At 22.5% G+C, this 18,772-nt stretch overlaps 2 protein-coding genes across 3 annotated transcripts in view; one reads left to right on the top strand and one right to left on the bottom strand.

Moving 5' to 3' along the window:
* Positions 1–3,376: 3,376 nt before the first annotated feature.
* On the bottom strand, positions 3,377–7,642 carry LOC112594990 (protein UBASH3A homolog). 2 transcript variants are annotated; one of them, XM_025340048.1, is made up of 10 exons: positions 7,430–7,642; positions 7,185–7,350; positions 6,882–7,122; positions 6,589–6,787; positions 6,007–6,182; positions 5,793–5,931; positions 5,659–5,728; positions 5,143–5,594; positions 4,806–5,063; positions 3,377–3,750 (listed from the first exon to the last, which is right to left on the bottom strand). In XM_025340048.1, the coding sequence occupies exons 2-10, from the start codon at positions 7,295–7,297 to the stop codon at positions 3,488–3,490; spliced, it is 1,911 nt and encodes a 636-aa protein (XP_025195833.1). In that variant the 5' UTR covers positions 7,298–7,350; positions 7,430–7,642; the 3' UTR covers positions 3,377–3,487. The 2 variants fall into 2 exon arrangements, with proteins under 2 accessions (XP_025195833.1, XP_025195832.1); XM_025340047.1 differs by having other exon boundaries at positions 7,185–7,642.
* Positions 7,643–7,741: 99 nt separating this feature from the next.
* LOC112594992 (DNA-directed RNA polymerases I, II, and III subunit RPABC3) overlaps positions 7,742–18,772 on the top strand; it is a 59,580-nt gene continuing 48,549 nt past the window's right edge. Inside the window, exon 1 of the mRNA XM_025340050.1 lies at positions 7,742–7,968. Within this exon, the coding sequence (XP_025195835.1) occupies positions 7,893–7,968 (76 nt within the window). The 5' untranslated portion in view covers positions 7,742–7,892. The remainder of the gene's footprint in view (positions 7,969–18,772) is intronic.

The raw sequence follows: 18,772 nt of genomic DNA on the forward strand, positions 1-18,772 counted from the left end.
GTGAACCGTAAAGATCTGATTGATGATGAAATACGTACGAATGTACGACAAATCACAGAACATTCTTGACAAAAATATATAAATACCAGCCATACAATCAATAAAGAATCAAAATTGTTAACTGTTTGATAGGCCAATACACCGGACTACTTAAAAATACATTTTAATATAAACGAATATGTGGGTATTTTTCTTGTGGATTTAAATAAGATAATGTATAATTAAGATAACTGACTAACTTTTTTTAATTTTTTTTACCTACCTATTACATAATATACTTTATATAAATTAAAGTATAGATTTATGAAAGTACAAAATAAAACGTTATATTATGAAAATTAGCAAAAAATAGTACCAAGACTTGAAAATAGCACTAAAAATCAAAAAAAAAATTAAACCTGCAAAAAATTGCAGTATACAATTTTATAATTGGAGTCCTTGGTGTATCAAACAAATTTGTAGCTCACTCTGCTATTTTTATCTGTATACTATAATAATTAGCAAATGCTATAAAATCCGAGTACTGTAATGGCATTTTCGAAACATTTACATATTTATACTAATCTTAGCTATTTACACTAGAATTCTATTCATATTATTCAACGATACACCGAAACTGACTTTAAGTTAAATTTTAATAGCTATTAACAATAACTAATATTATATAAAATAATAAAATGTGATAGGTAGGTATGCATGCAGCTCGTTTTTGGCTAAAATTAGTTTAACTTACTAAATTATTGCTAAAATACAAATAAATTACTAATTGTAATATAAAATATGTCGAGAATAAAGGCTGTCATAGTTTAGGATTTTTACTCAGAATCGTTTTCCACTTACAATGATTTATTAATTATTGTTATTATTGATTTTTATAATTATTATTTAATATATTTATTACAGTGATCTATATAAAAATATATTTAATGACAATGTATACGATACTTTCTTAACCCTTAACTACACGTCCATTTTTTTTTTCAATAATAACACGTGCGGTACCTATATTTTAAACACCAATTTGATTTAGGCACAAATCAATATCGTATTGTTTATATATTTGACTTAATTTACTTATAAAAAAACAAAGTAGATACTACTTAATATTGTTTTGAATATTATTATAACAATAAATAAAAGAAAAAAATGTTATTTCTATAAAAAAAATAGGTATTTTATAATTTATTGATTAAAGAAAAAATATTTTATTTTTAATTTATCGTTACTTACTTAAATAAAATCTTATTCACTATCCTGACTTATTATACATCTTTCATATTTGACATCAGATTTTAACATGCTTCTTATATGTAAGCATTTGGCATGAAGAACATTGTATTGATGTTATCCAATTTTTAACTTATTTCGTTCACTGATTAAAAAATAATTTAATACAGAGCTTGTTTATGCTGCTACAAACATTAAAAATATTGGTGTACAGAGTACACCAATGCGTTTAGTTAAGGGATAATAACAGAATCTTCCAGTGTTTCTTTTTATTATTTATTACTAATTAAAATATACTATAACAGATACATTGTAATATTTAATCGATTTTCATAAATGTAATGTGTATATTGTACAGAGTATAAATACTTTATTATGTTTGTAAAAATATAACATTTAATTTCAATATTCACAGATAGTACATTTTTAATTGCTATTTAATTATCCACACTGATTTGTTTCCTTTTTGATCCTAACTTATGAGGATACTAATTCATAATCTACTGAGCATAGTTTTAAAGTTGAGTGCATGTGTTGAACAAGAAAATATTAACATATATAAAATATTAAGACTAAGACACAATATACAATATAAATATATATATATATAATAATAGTAATAATAATAATAATAAAAATAAATAAATATAAGGTCTAGGGAAAAAATAGAATATAATATTAACACTTTGACCTAGGAACATTAATTACATATTTTAGTGGTCATGTACATAAAAAAATTATTGCGATAATTAAATTAATTTATAATTCCTAATTACTTTAATTTTAATACATTGTTATGAAATAATGACATATTATTATTTAAATTATTAATTTGCTTTTAAAACAAAATTTTATAAGCTAATGTTTTTACATATTTATATCGAATAAATTATAAATATTTTAAATTTGAAAATAAGTTTTAGGAAGTGAGTGACAGATAAAAAAATTATGTTAATTAAAATCTAAATTTGGAAGAGTAGTTTATGAGTTATAAATATTAAAAGTTTAGGCGAGCATAGTAATTATTGATCATCATTTTGAGGAAATTCTTATATCTCTCTGCTACGCTAACCTAAACTTTAAGTAGACATAATTTAAAAACTACTTGCCCAAATTTAGATTATAATGTATATTCAAAAACATATTTTTTTTCAGAATATAACTTTCAAACAGAATATTGTCATTTAAAAAAGTAAACATTTTGAAAAATAAATGATTTTGAAATAATGTATGTTGTTTGATAAAAGAATCATCCTATAAATAAATTTTAACAAGTTTAGTATAAATAAAAGTTACTATACAACCAGTTTCCTGGTTCTTTGGAATACTATCCATTTTCAATATTGAGAAAGAGTTCAATAAATAATAGTGTAAAATTGATGATTAAGAAAAACATACACAATAAATTATAACAAACAAGTTAGTCTTAAAAATCAAAAGTTAAACAAATATTTTTAATACTGATTAATGAATATTTTTTGATGTTGAAAATGAATATTAAAAATACAATGTTAATACTTCATTCTATATTTTTGTTTTAAGCATATGATGTATTTTTTATGCTAAAGCAAATGGTTATTAATTACATAGAAATTATTTAATTTTTGTCTATCCTGTAACCTAATATATATAGTTAATTATTATATAGAACATCAAGAAATATCAAATTTATAATACTAATTAAATTTTTTAAACAACCATACTATCAACAACAAAGGCTGGATAAATATTTTATTTCCTAAAACTTAAGTTGAGTTATTTTTCTTTAACATATAAAAAGTTGATAAGTAGAAAAAAATATATAACTATTTTTATAAAATTTAATTATTATGCTTTGGTGTAGATTATAAATATTTTGTATAAAAAAATATATTTACTGAATTTATAACTAGGCAAAAGAATAATAAGGGCTTTTATAAAATAATACATAATATATAAGAGTAATCGACAAAATACATAACAGAAGGTAAGAAAGTCATATTTATACAGTTTATTTTGATCAATATTAAAATTCAGAAATAATACACTGACTAAAATTATTATTAAAAAAAATTAAATTTATTAAGTTAGAAGTTGCTTTTAATAGAAAATAAAGTAAATTTTTATGTAATTTAGCTAAGAATTAATTTTTAATTTTTTAATACCCAGCCTGTATAATTAAAAATAAACATATTTGTGTTAGGATAAGTGCATATTTGAAATACATTTATTTAGTTTTATCTAAGATAATTTTAGTCATGTTATTGCTAGATTTAAAATATTATTGATTCGGGGAGACATCAATGTCTGTGGTTAAAACTTTCCAATTAAATCTTTTATTAATAGAATTAGTTAATGGTGGAACTGGTGGATCCACAAATGTCCAATCATTGATTCCATCAGTCATTAAAGTTACTAAGCCACAATAAGGGATATCTTTAACCATTTTTACAAAATTTTGTTTAGTACGCGGAGATTTATGAAGTAATGATCTTGATAAAGAATCCAATGAACAAGCATGACCTACCAGTAAGATATCACCACCTAAAAAAAACAATTTTTTTTTTTAAATGTTTAATAATATTATAATAATATAGTAATTTCTGAGTGGTATGATTAATGTATTAATTTAACAATGATCTTTTTTATTCAATATCATCTTTAAAAACAATAAATTCAATTCTAAACATTGAACAGGTTTGGTATAAAATTTAGTTATAGATTTAGCTTATACTCAGAAATCAAAAGAAAGAAATTTTTTAAAATTTCAAAAAATTCAAGAAAATTTTAGAATATTAAATTAACAAAGTTTTTACAAAATCAAATGTTTATATATATTGTAATTTATAGATAAATAGAGAAAGACACTCTTTAACAAATACATATTTATTATAACATTTCCTATAAATAATATTATTTTCAAGATCTGTTAGCTCTTTTTTGAAATTTGAAATTTTTAAAACTTTTTTTAAATATTAAATGTTAATAAAATAATAGTTCTTGGTTAAAAAGATTAAAAATGTAAAACAAGATTTCACATACATTTTAAAAATACCAAAAAACATAAGCAATTACAATTTTTTTTTAAAGACTTCAATGTTTTCATATTTACAAAATTCTTTATTGAAACAAAAAATAATATTGCTCTAACAATAAAATGATTTTAATTTAATTTAAAAAAATATTAATTATAGAGACCCGAAATGTTTTAAAATAATGAAACATGAACTTATAATATTTTTAGCTATTTATATTTCATACTATGTATAAAAGAGTATTTATAAATCTATTCACACCATTATATTATGGTATATTAATATTGGCTCATAAGCTAATAACAGATATTTATGATATAAAATTGCATTCAATTTGTTTTTGGAAAAATTAATTCAATCTACTGTGTTACTAATGGAAAGATAAATAAATGAAAATATATTCTTAGAAATAAAGGCTGACACTACCACTCAGAATTATCATTTGTATGCAATGATATTTATCATTAAATTTAAACTTAACATATCCATTAGTGATCTACTCAATGACAATTTACACTCAAAAGATACTAAATAGTAGCAGAGTGCGATTTTGATTATTATTACCTTTAGGTTCAGTTAATTTGATTAAATTCTGTATTACTTCATCACATCTAATATAGTACTGTTCAACTGTTTCTGCCATATTTTCAATTAGAAATGGTAGTGATACTAAAGCTTCATATTTGGAATCAATGTTAAAACCAGCAGTTATTAACTCTTCAATACTCATCCAATCAGGTAGTCCAGACTGATTATACCAACCAAGCCACTCAAATATACCGGGTTCAATACAAATAGGTATTTGTTTATCAATATCAAGGCCTATATGAACAAATTAAAATTTAAACTAATAAACATATAACTGTAAATATATTAATCATAATTTATGTATAGTACTAACCAACTAAGATATTATGGCAAGTTTGAATACAGCGTAATGAAGGTGAACAAAAAACATGTTGAATGGATTTAGTAGAGTGAGCAGCTTTCATACCCCATCCAGTTAATTTGGCTTGATATTCACCAACACAAGTAAGAGGTGTATCGGTTTGGTAAGAGTTTGGAAAATCACGTCGTTGTGGTATATTTGGTGGCATGTTTAAATCTTTTCTGACATATTTCCCATCAGAATCAAAACTATAAGGTATCCATGTTCCAAAAGTGAAATCTACTCTTTCTCCATGCCGACAAATATATATTTTTTGAGATTTAGGACCTATTGGAGATTCTGAATGAGGTGTGTAATCAGCTGGAACAAAACTAACACCATATTTTTCAACTAGTTTTTCTTCAGTCATATTTGTATCATTAACTTCATTAGATTCATGATAACTACCATCTAAGGGTAATGAACTGCAAAAGCAATACAGTTAAAATATTAGTAATTACTAAGTTTTATTATAATAATACATTTTACCAATGTAGAGTCCATGTATCAGATTCAGCAGCACGTTCAGTGTAGCATAGCGGAAAGTAACCATAACATCCTGAAAAAATTTTCAGAAATTCAGAAATTATTTTAAAACTTAAAATTATTAGTATATTAATTACCAGTTAACCATGACATCCCTTCAGCCCAACCATCAACCGAATTATCTATGCTTTCTTTAGACACGTATATATAATCACCTATTCTTAGTTCTAGTTCATCAGCAGCTTGTGGGACATGAGCATACACAACTTTATATACCTAAAATATTTTTTATGTTATATATAGTATACTATTAAAGCAAAACTAATAATAAAATATAATGTAAACACTAACCTGTTTGTTAGCAGCTATTGGTTCTCTTGAATATAACTTTAGTTCCCATAAACATGGAGTTGACGGATTTATTGTGGATTCAATTAACGACTTTAAAGTTTCTTTTTGGGTTACATCAAATTGATATGCCAAAGTTAAATGTAAAGATTTTAAATGAGGATCTACTTGAACTCCAACTAGAAAAAGTAATTACAAATTAAATTATGAATTATCTAAATTTGAACTATAATAAGAGGTAACATTAATATTGAAGGGTTACACTGATATTCAATATAATTTAATTAAAGCATTGTTTATTTTTAATTTTAACCATTGACTGTTATTAATAGTCAATTTTAGATCTACTAGAAATAAATTTCAGAATGGTGATAATATTTAACTTGTTCCATTCAGTCCCATTAAATATAATATACATATTAACAAATATTATCATAAACATTGATATAAAAAAGTCAGATATTATCATTTTCTCTATAACTAATTATTGATGTTAATTAGTTCTTTTACTTTTTTTTTAAACACATTAAAATTATAAATAATAAATATATTTTTATAAAAAGTATATATAAAGCTTAAATTTACCAAGATCTGTGATTCTTTCTGCATATAGTACTGCAATTTTTTTTAAGAAGTTTGATCCTTGATCTGATAAAAAAAAACCCATAAAATTTGATGAAGTGTAAGTTTCTAAATGAAAGTCATTGACGGTCATTTCTTTAATAACTTCATCTAAAACATTTTTTAGTATAGATACCAATGTATTAGCATATTCATCAGGGACCTGTAAACAATATTTATAAAATTGATCTTAGTTTATAATTTAGATTTAAAATTTTTATATCTAAGAGTATAGAAAATAATTCATAAATAGGTACCAAAAAAAATGATACTAGAGTAATATGTGGCAAAAAATTATGAGCTCCATTACGTCCACACTTAGTAGCTGATTTATTCCAAAATTCTCTTAGTTCATACATAAGTGATCCAGTTGGACAGGCATAAATGATATACTCTCTGCTAGTGCTAGAATCTAAAGAAGTATCATTGACATGAGCCAAGAGCCAATCGGCAGCTAACTGAACTCCTCGATTACCAGTGGCTGCTAATGCTTTTTCTCTATTAATATAAAATACAACATATGATTTTTATGTTTAACAGTATTAAACAGTTCATCTTACGTTCGATTTTGGGGAAACCCCATTTGTAAAAGGGTTTGAAGGGGCGTCATTGAATGTTTACAACTTTTTTCAGTTGAGACGGTCTTCGTTTTTCGAGGTGGAAGCATAGCCATTATAATTTAGTTATAGTGACTGAGTAGTTCAGAATAGGGGGTTGTAAGTTCGACTAGAACAGTTGATTTAATTCCAAACATTGAAAAACATACAATTAATACTGAAATCTTCGTTACCAACAACCAACTAACCAATTAGCGAGTTCGACTAATTTGAGTAACGCACTACGGTCTACATCTAGTGTCTAGTACTGTCTACCACACGTCAAATTCATATTATTAATGAATAATGAATATTGAATATGGATAATAATTTACTATTACTATTACTGCTGTACACCACTACACCAGTACCGGGGCACCGACAGCCACGAAAACTACGATAACACCATATTTTTTCAATCATACACGGATAACACTAAAATAAAATGTTCATTTTTTGAGGTTATTCGAAAATATTTATTTACACTTTTTATCATCTGAATTAACACTTTTGATAACAACTTCATGTATTTTAAGCGGTTTTTAGTTGTTACTTGTCGCGCGGCTATAGGTATAAAACACGTTCAATTTTTAATTTTTTTTCGTTAACTGGTTTTACTAGAGGTAGTAGTAGTATTTAAAGACAAAAGTTCAAAACTAACTTACTGGCAAAATGGCTCAAGGAATGGTTTTTGAAGATATATTTAATGTAAAAGACATAGATCCAAATGGCAAACAATTTGATCGAGGTAAACATAACTATTTATTATATGATAACGCTAGTTTAAATAGTCAAAGTATATATTAGGCGATTACCAGTTAAATATTTATAATTTGTACTTAAATTATTTTCTATTACAATAACAATTTTTTGATTATATTAAAGTGGTTTTACCACCCTGATCTAGAGCTGTCTAGTGATTTGAATAAGTATAAACTAGTGATTCTCCATCGGTTTGACACTTAGACATGTTTCAAGGAGATATTAGGTATAGATTTAGTATATTGGTGATGTTTTTGAAAATCTTGAAAAAAAGAAAAAAATTGTTTTTATAAAATCTTATTATTATCTTGACTGGTATATAAACACAACTACTATCAGAATAATATATTAATTATAATACAACCACCTTTCTCTACATTAAATACCTTCAAATATTTACAAAGGATGTTGGAGTGTTCCTTTAAATTTCAATGTTTAGATTATGTGCACATGAGTTTAACCAATTCATAAATAAATATGATTGATGAATCAATTTGACAAAATACAGTAAGGCATAGCAATGGCAGACGAAATAAGTCTCAATTTCTACCATCGTATCTCAAATTTCGTTACTCTATGTCTTTGTAAGGTACAACCAAATAATTCTGATTTCATATTATTTTTTAGCATCTTGTAAAATTTTTTCAATTTATAAAAATGTTTGTATCTAAGTGGACTCAAAACTTTTAATTATGTAAAATATTACAATTTTAAACTGTTTATATCACTTTAATTTACTCAAATATTTAAATTAGTAATACAACATTGGTTTTAGTGAATACAGATTTGTTATGTATGTAAAAAATAGTTTTCTCAATCTTTATGGACATACATTATTAAAATATTTCATATTTTGTTACACACAATAAAAAATAAGAAAAATGAGTAATATTTAATTTTAATTGGTAATGTAAAATTAAAAATAACAAAGAAAAAATATAATTTAAAAAATAATAATACATTTTGATAACAAATAACTTATTTTTAAATTTTTAATCATCGTAGAAAGTATATAAAATATCTATTAATTTTTGTAAATTTTGTCAAAAATGTTTGTACATTTTCAACTTTGTGTCATAGTATACTTTGTGACACATTTGGACTTAGTAACACACTATTTGAGGAACATTCTTCTAAAATATAATTCTAATGTTTAAAACTTGTTGCATTAAGATTAGGTATTATATATTTTGATCGTAGGATTACATGTTTTCATTTATGAGGCTGCCTAAAAATGTTGAAAACCAATAGACTATAAACATTATATTTTATTGATTTTTAGTGTAATATAAAGCAGAGAATAAAGTTAAGTTTAAAGTTATGATAAAAAATATAGAATATTGTAAAATGGATATTTTATCACCAGAATAAAGGATCTTGAACTAATTTTATAGAGTATCAATAATTTTAATTTCTGATTATAATGTTACTATGCTTGTGATTATTTTTTTATTCATTTTAAATTTTTAAATCAGACAAAAATATTGAAGTACACTACTAAAATTTGACAGTATTTTTGTTGATTAATAATATTATTATACCTACTTGAGGGAATTATTTTGTTTTATAAATTACACATAATATTGCTGTAAAAACTAATTTTTAGTAGTAAGTAATTTAATAGTTCTAATATAACTTATTATATTTTATTTTTATCTTTAAATTATATTAATGTCCTGATACCTTTAATGTAGTTGTAGGCAACTTGCTAATTATATTAATTAAAATTACTATTATATATTTTTTTCTGATTACATCAAATAATTTTAAAAGCCAGTTCTATAGAAATATTCTGTACAAATAGTATGGATTCTAAAATATATAATCATAGAATATATTATACAAAATTATGCTATTTCTTATTTTTTTACCAAATTATTTAGTATTTATTATAACAATAATAATAATAAAAAGTGAATTTAAGTTAAATTCATTACTTCTAGTATGTAATTAATCATTTAACAAATATAGTCAAGTGTAGAATTTCAAATGAATTACCTATGATAGTTATGTTGATTATTTTTTTCATACTTTTTTAATACATAAAATGTATTAAGATAATTACTAGCTAATATTATGAATTAATTCAGTTTAAAACAATAAAATAAAATTTGATTAAAAAAATAAAAATGAGTGAATTACCTATTACCTAATTGTATAAATATTGAATGCTATTAATTTACTAGTATACTATAAACAAAAAATAAAATGATTTTTTATTTTAAATTTTAATTATTCTATAAATTATTTACTTATTTAAACCATTATTTATACAAATCTTGAAATATTTTTATGTGGTATAACAATTTAAGTTCAGACGAATATCAGTTTATTTCCATCAAAATTCAATAAGTTTAATTTGAATTGTTCTGATGTCAAATTTTAGGTGGCAATGTAATTTATACACAATGAGAACAGACATTTAAAACTTGTAACTGCTAATTTTGTTTGTATATATCATATTATAGCTATACCTCACTCTCATAACTTGAGATATATATTTTTCTTACATGCTATTATTATGGCAAGCCAAACTTAGAAAAATAAAGGATAGGTTTGGACATTATACAGAATGTTTTAAAACAATGTTACTTATCAATAGTTATACAATTTTTAGTTTATCAACCCTAATACATAGAATTTTTATTTGAAGACACTTTTTGAAAAATTATAAAGAAAGATTTTTTTTTGATATATTATTAACAAAACTATTAATAAAAAATTATGTATTTGAAATAAAAATATAGTCTGAACTTATGTCATTCATATTAGGGTACCTAAAAATATTAATACTTTTTAGTGATAATTTTATGAATTAACTATTAATTATTAATATAATCTCTCTCATAATAAATTTAAATTCAAAGTAAACATAATTTTAAATTGTATCATGGATATTGGATAGGTTGATTGTTTTTTTTTAAATGAATATATTTTTAAATATTAATTATTAGATTGTTATTAGGTAAAGTAATTTATTTTAATATTAGTAATGTAGTAGGTTTAAATAATTTTTACTGAGAACATTATATTTGAATTCATTGTATGTATAAAATAAAATAATATACATAAAAGTTTAATGTCTCCATGAATAATGATTTAAACTATAAGAAAATAATGTATATCATTATTTATAGTTTAAATATGTAATATCGTCCATATTTGAATTTCAAATAAACAAATTAAGCTTATATAATTTTTAGATTTTTTGGTTTCAGTTTAATCTACTTATAAGGAACTTTGTATTATATTTGTAAGTCTTAACTATAAAAATTGCACATTTAATACATTTTTTACTGAAAAAAAATTTACAAATTCTTGTGATTTTGAAAAAAGTTGTCAACATTTTAACTTAAAATGTTTATAAAAATAAATTATGTCTATGTTTATATTTAAAATATTTTTGCATATCTGTTAGAGCAACTTCTATAGGATCATAAATGAAATTTTCGTGTATTTAAAAATAAGTTTTTACCAAAATTTATTTAAAAAAAGAAATGGAAAATGTCTATTAATAACCCAAAAGAGTACCTAAAAATATTTCAAAAAAATTATTATGGGTAGAAATTAATCATATAAACATTTATTGGAAATTTTAAGTATCTACGGTTATTTATATTCATCTAGTTACACCAAGATAACAATCGATTTGGTAAAAACTGAATTTGCGTAAAGTTCTCGTTTTCCTCTAATTTTTTGATTGTTTTTTCTCGGTTATTTTGGAAAATAATGGTAATTTTTAATTTTTACCTCTCTGAAGTACAAAATATATCTAATTTTATATCTAAAATCACCCTCGAAATTAAAAATCGAACTTTTTCACCTGTTATAAATATTAAGTAATATTGATAAACACAAACAAATACGTCACAGTAAATTCAATACATTCATCTCCTCTCAGAATCTAATAAAAAAAAAATTATAAATAATGAACATAATACAAAAAAAAAAAAAAAATTCTTTATAGCATGTAATTTTTAAATATTTATTAAACAAATTTTTAATTTATGATAATATACGGTTTAAGTAATAAAAATGTTTGAAAGTATACAACAAATTTTTAAAAATTAAAATTTAGCACAAAAATGGTCTACATTTTTGTAAATTACATGTTTCATATTACTGCAAATGGCTATCATAATAATATATTATGCAACATATTTTCACCTGTATAATGCATTACATTTACGTTACATTATTTATTATTTTTTTTTTTATTTTTTTTATATATAATATTGGTTTAATAAATAGTTCTAATTGTATTATTATAATTTAAACCTTGGTCTCTTGTAATTATATTATATATTAGGCATGTAAAATTAATAATGTTCATAAATTGAATAAAATATAGGAGTATACTTTCTATGTTTAATTAAAAAAAGTTGATAAATAGGATTATTTCTTGAAATAAATAATTCAATTATCGTAAGATCGCTGGTAGTTTTTTTAACAAACAAATAAGATGCTAAATATTTTTGAAATTTATCTCTTATAAAGTTCTGTTCTTACTATGTTTAGAAATTTTTAATAGATAAAACAAGGTAAACACCGCGTCTAATAGAAAAAAAAATAATTAATGCATCTAGAAAACACGAGAGAAAACATGTATAAATTTTATTCATTGCTCAAAACTTATAACATACAGCTCATATTTCTTGGTTCGTTTCTATTTTGATTTTTTTAAAGTTCAATCTGTGTTTAATTTCTTGTCAATGAAATATCTTTTACTACATTTTTTGGATTATTTTCCTCTGGTTATTAAACTAAAACATTAAGTTATTTTTTAATCATAAACTTCTTTTTATTTCTAACAAAATAAACAATATCTTGCTAACTATTCAATAACAGTTACTATAATAGTTGGGTATATTATTTTGTTGTATTTCAACTAAAATTTATATTTTTTATAATTAAAAAGAAACAATTCAACAGAATCTTCACTTAATGCGATGTATTCTGTATTTGGCTGGTTTCAAAATTACGGAATTTAATTCCACAGGAGCAATTTAAATGGTTTTTCTTAAAGTGCTAATCAAAGTGATCCCAGGCAGATTGTAATTGTTGAATTTAAAGTAATTTTTCTGTTTAATGTTGTTGCATTCATGCAACTATTGCAATCTTTTATATTGTTCTATTAGTTTATAAAATTATAAAATTCATAACTTTAGTATGAGTGATAACCATATTTGAATAGAAAATTAAAGATTTTTTTTTAATGTACCTATAATTTCTTTATTTTGAATTTTTACTCAATTAATTCCGCGGTTTTGTAGATTACATCTTAGATTCTAAGTGGAGTGATAAACAAATCAATTTTACTACGATGTGTGTATCTTTTTGATGTATCTGACATTTTTAAGAAACTTAAATTTAAATTGTATTTTGATGAGTCAACACAATTACGGAGAATCGGTAATATTTACGCAATACCGTTTTGTAAGAATTATAAAAGTTTAAAGTAGTGGTTATTTATAATTTTTACATAAAATGTTTAATTGATTTTTCAAGGCATAGTGTAGTTATATAATATTATTTAAAAAATATTTTGGCATCATTCGAAGCTTGTACTATTTACATACCTTTATAATTTTCATTATTTTGAAATTCATCAAAATCACGCACATTTCCAAGTTATTTTAGAATTGAAAATTAATTTTCAGGTTTTTTGTGGTTGTTAAGTAATATAATTTAAAAATATTCAAAGTGCATATTAGTTGAACAAATTTTTCACAGATACAATTCTTTTTTTATACATACAAAATATTTAAATTGTATATAATTGTTTATTTATTTGATAGGAAAATAACAATTTTTTTCTCTTAAGATTTTAGGGATTTTGTATTAATTAAAAAATATTAATCATAATAATTGTAGTGAATTGAAAACATTTGTCATTGTTATAAGGTATTGGTATGTTGGCATTGACCTGTATGTTCATAATAATAATATAATTATTATTAAAGTTATAATATGTTCAATGTTATTGACAAAAATGTGTTTAATCTACCCTAGTACTAACAAAAAAATGAATGTATGAACTTAAAAATAGAGACTATCACAAAATTCACTCAAAATCGATTTTCGTTTGTGATTTTTGTTGAGTTCTAATTCAATACATTCATAGCAGTAATATTTTTCATTAATGAAAACTCGAAACTTACTATAAAATACTATATGGTAAATTTCTTATTTTTTTCAAACTGGTTATAATTATAATTTATATTTTGCTTTAAAAATTTATGTTTGATTTTATTATGTAAAATATAATTTTATTCTCATAAAATGAAACCTTTATGAATTTTATTCATCATTAAATAATGTATAAATTAAGTATACTTGTATTTAGTAAATACTTAAATTAAATTTAAAAAAAAAAAAAATAATAAAATAATATAATATAATTGTATACAATTAATATATTTTGCTTATTTAATTCGAAAAGTAATACATTTTTAATGTCCAATGTCAAAAGTTCAAAGGGTGTGTCCGTGGCATTTGTGAATTTTCCTATCCCATCAACCCCCTTGGGGGGCGCATGCTCGGTGCCTTGAAAATCGATAGAGCCCCGAGTCCGGGCTTATAGCACGGTCAAGGTCTTCTCTTTCCCAATTCCTTCACACTATATATATTATATACATTGAATATACTGCTTTGCTTTCAAGTTTACATACGTCTAAAATCTACGGTTACATACTCCATCTTAACCTTTACACTCTTCAAAATATTATCAACGTTTTACTTATTTAACCACGAAAACTTAGTAAATATGTTGTTTTCATCTAGTGTATCTAATATTTAATTAGTGAAATAATTTCAATAAATTGCGATAGTTATTTTTGAAAACACCCTGTATAATATAAAATATAAATTGAAATGATTGTCGTACATACATTCACAATTTAGACTTAATTTACTAGTTTCATAATAAAACGTATTCGGTGTTTGGTTTGAATTAGTTATTTTAGTTTGGAATCTTAAATAAAAAATAATTTTTTTTTAAACTCCAAATGAGACAATTAATGAACAGATTTTTTAATTACTTTTTTTTAATATATTTGTTGACTATGTTTGATGTTTTTCAAAATCATCGAAAGATAGGAGTATTTTTGCAAAACAATATAGTTTTTGATAAAATAGATTTTGTTTTGTTTTTTTTATTTTTTTTTTTATTCTAGATCAAATAACCAATATAATCAAAAAAACTTGGGAATTTTCACAAAATATTTATATTTTCAATTTCCAGACATGACTTAAATTTTAAAATACTTTGCCATTTTTGTGGTCTTTGTCATATATTATTAAATTTTGATTCATGTTGATAAAATTATTTTTGCATGATGATTTAATACAAGATTCCTAATAAATTGTTCTTATCAAAATGAATAATATAGGGATAATTATATCTACATTCTACATGTTATGCCCAATTTATTTTTTTTTTATAGACGTGAATTTCACGACAGTTAAAATGTCGACAAAATAAGTTATATTTAAATTAAAAATATCGATTTCAATTGATTTGTTAATTGATTGTAATTTCACGCCATTATGTTTGTTATTTTTTTCCATACATAGCGAAATTTTTAAATACTTTGATTCATTTTAAACTATTTTATACAATGAATCTAGAATATGTCTATCATTATTTAATTATTTTTCAAAATCTTTGAAGAAAGCATTTAATATTATGTATAACTGTAGTAGGTATTTTAGTAATAATTTAACTAATAAACTAGGAATAAAATATACGAGTATTTCTTTGATAATAAACTTTTTAGTTTAATTTTTTAAGTTGTAAAAAATAAATATTAGTTGTAAATAATTTTAAATATTATATTATTTACTTAAGATAACCGTAACTGCACTCAAATTTTATTTTATTTTTGTTATGTTTATACTAGTTACATAAAACGTAAATATTTTATAAATTCTTATAATTCAATATAATTTATAAAATATCAATGTGTTTTGGGGGAAAGTAATAGTACAGCGTCGTATGATATTTTAAGTCATGAAAATAAACTCCTTTAAAGATGGATTATTTTTTTTAGTTCTGGGAAATTTAACTTTTTTCAAACAACCAAACCTACCGCAAATTTGCTAATCAATATGGTCAACTAAAATTTAATGAACATTGATACAAAATAAAATTATCAAAAAATGTCCCTTTAATTTCATACATTAACCATTGTTAATCAACAATTCTGAGAAATCTAAGTTAATTATGATTAGCAGTATTGCTCACAAATTGTCGAATATACGAAAGCTTAATTTTTAAGGTGTTCCAGGTGCTCATTCCAGGTATTATATTATTCAATAAAATAATACAATTAAAATTAAAAATAATATATGTGGTGTTATTTAAAGTTATACTTAGTTATTTTTAAAAACGTTATTTTTTGATAATTTAATTTTTTCCTTTTTAGTTTAATAAAAATAATTTATACATTTCTGGTTTAATTGTGTATGTTATAGTTGATAGCGCAATAAAATAGCTTTAAATTTAAAAAACAAAGTGGTAAAAATCTGAAAGTCTAAAGACACACTAATAAATGTGCGGTAGGTTCAATTTTGTTTAAAAAGCATTAAATTGCCCATCATACTTAAAATATAAATGAGTTGACCTCTCACCTCCTTAAAAGATTTTATATATATCTTGAAATATACTATTTTATAAAATAAGATATTCCCAGAACAAATTGTATATTATGCAAGAATAAATATCTTGGTACTAAATTTTAGATATATTTTTCTTTGTGTTGTAGTTTGTATAGGTTTAATGTAAAATAAATTAATTTAAAAAGAATTATTTGCAATTTATTTGTAAAATGTAATTATTAATATACAATAGACGTATATTGTACAATTAACAATTAATTTACTTAGAATTTAATTTTTCGTTTATTTAAACAAAATTGATACTTATATAACACGATATAATTTTATATTTACGATTTATAATGTAAATCATTATCTGTCATTAAATAAAATAGCATTTCAAAAGTTGGATGTTGTGTTTACAATATTTTGATTAATGACTTCAATGTGATAGATGCGAACCTGTCTGCGGTAAAGAAATATTTTAAGATATCAAAGCGTATAAACACACTATAAGCACATTCAATACAATAAGTAACACTCGAGGTAACACTTTTATTAGATATGGTTTTGACAAAATAATATTCACACATAGATGCATTAAAATCGTTAATATTGTTCATTAAAGTGTAAACACATGTTTTTATTATTTTTCATTATAATATGGTAACTTTTGTTAATACGTATATAAAAAATTGTGAAGTAATGATTGATATTTAGATACGTCCTATGTATAAATGTACTATAATTTTAAATTTTAAATATTTTTGTATTCATTTTATTTATGCATTTTTCATTAATATTGAATCAATTATTTATAAAGCGTATTAAAAAAAAATAATAATAATAAAAACAATATTGGTAGACACAATTTAATTTACAAAGTCATAAATGATAGTTGCTTCTTCAATTATTTTCGAAAATATGCTTATAATATTACATTTACTACGAGAAATAAAGAATACAATAACATTGTAAAGTGCATTCTTTCTTGTAGTATTACATTGGCATTAATCTGTGAACAATTAATAGTGAAGATAAACGTCAGTCGCAAACATGAGCGTAGAAGAGGCAATTTGCCAAGTTGCTTTTTAAAATGTTTTGTCCATTTAATAATGGCTTTAGCTTTCTCGAGGTCGAACTGAATTTTGTTTGTATTGCCTACAATCATAATGAACAAATATACGCACATCATAAAACCTTTTATCATAGATGTTTCTTAATTCCAAAACTCTTTATGGTTAAATTAAAATAGTTTAAACCAATACAATCATAAACATAGATTTTAAATAAATTATTTTACATTTTTGTGTACCGAATAAGTATAATGTTTAAAATTAAAATTTGCTAAACAACTTTTTTTTTTTTTACTTGTAGGTATATTTAAAAGATAATTTATTGCGTATTATGAATAATATATTTAATATGAAATAATCAATAATCATAATTTAAATTTATGAGAGTTAAAATATACAATCTATTTAATTATTTTTTTATCATAATTCAATTTGTAATAATTTATAAAAAAACGTAGAAATAAATCAATTTAGAACTATATTATTATTAGGTATTTTCAATGTTTGTCTTTAAATAAAAAAAATAATGGAAATATTGGCACGCTCAAAGCTGTTTATATTTCTGATCGATTCAGAGTGCTATGCTAAAATTTTTAAATCAAAATAATAAAACAATTAAATAGTTTTAGATTCTTAGTGGATCAATAATGTACTAAGTTAATAATGATTGGTATTTATAAAAAAAAAAAAAATGCTGTAACTAAAATTTCTTGAAATATTTAATTTTAACACAAAACGTTTGAAAATTGAATGCAAGGTTTCTCTTATAAATTATTTTTTGTGAAAATGTAACAAAAATTTAGCATAAAGCGATTGAACCTAATCTTCAAATTTTGATGATATAATATTATGTAGTTGGTCCATGTGTTTAGTTAATCTGAATATTTAGGTTTCTGGTAACTATTGTAGAATTGTTATTATATGCCCGAAAATAATCAAAAATTATATTGGCTGAATTGCTTGCAGTTTTTTTTTTCAAAGATTGAATCAATTTTGTATTTCTATTGGTTAAGTTTGAAGAAAATAATCAAAGGCCGATTGTTATTAATTAGGTCGATGTTAATTAATTCATCTTCATAGCATATCTACTAAAAAAGATAATTATGTTAAAAAAAT

This window comes from Melanaphis sacchari, unplaced genomic scaffold (assembly GCF_002803265.2).
Source record: "Melanaphis sacchari strain LSU unplaced genomic scaffold, SCAv2.0 Contig24_pilon_pilon, whole genome shotgun sequence".
Taxonomy (NCBI): domain Eukaryota; kingdom Metazoa; phylum Arthropoda; class Insecta; order Hemiptera; family Aphididae; genus Melanaphis; species Melanaphis sacchari.

Coding starts and splice junctions, on each gene's coding strand:
- LOC112594990 (XM_025340048.1), bottom strand. CDS start 7,297: ATGGCTATGCTTCCACCTCGAAAAACGAAGACCGTCTCAACTGAAAAA. Junction 5,729..5,792: donor AGGGATGTCATGGTTAACTG/GTAATTAATATA, acceptor AAATTTTTTCAG/GATGTTATGGTTACTTTCCG. Junction 3,751..4,805: donor CAAATTAACTGAACCTAAAG/GTAATAATAATC, acceptor TGTTTTTTTTAG/GTGGTGATATCTTACTGGTA.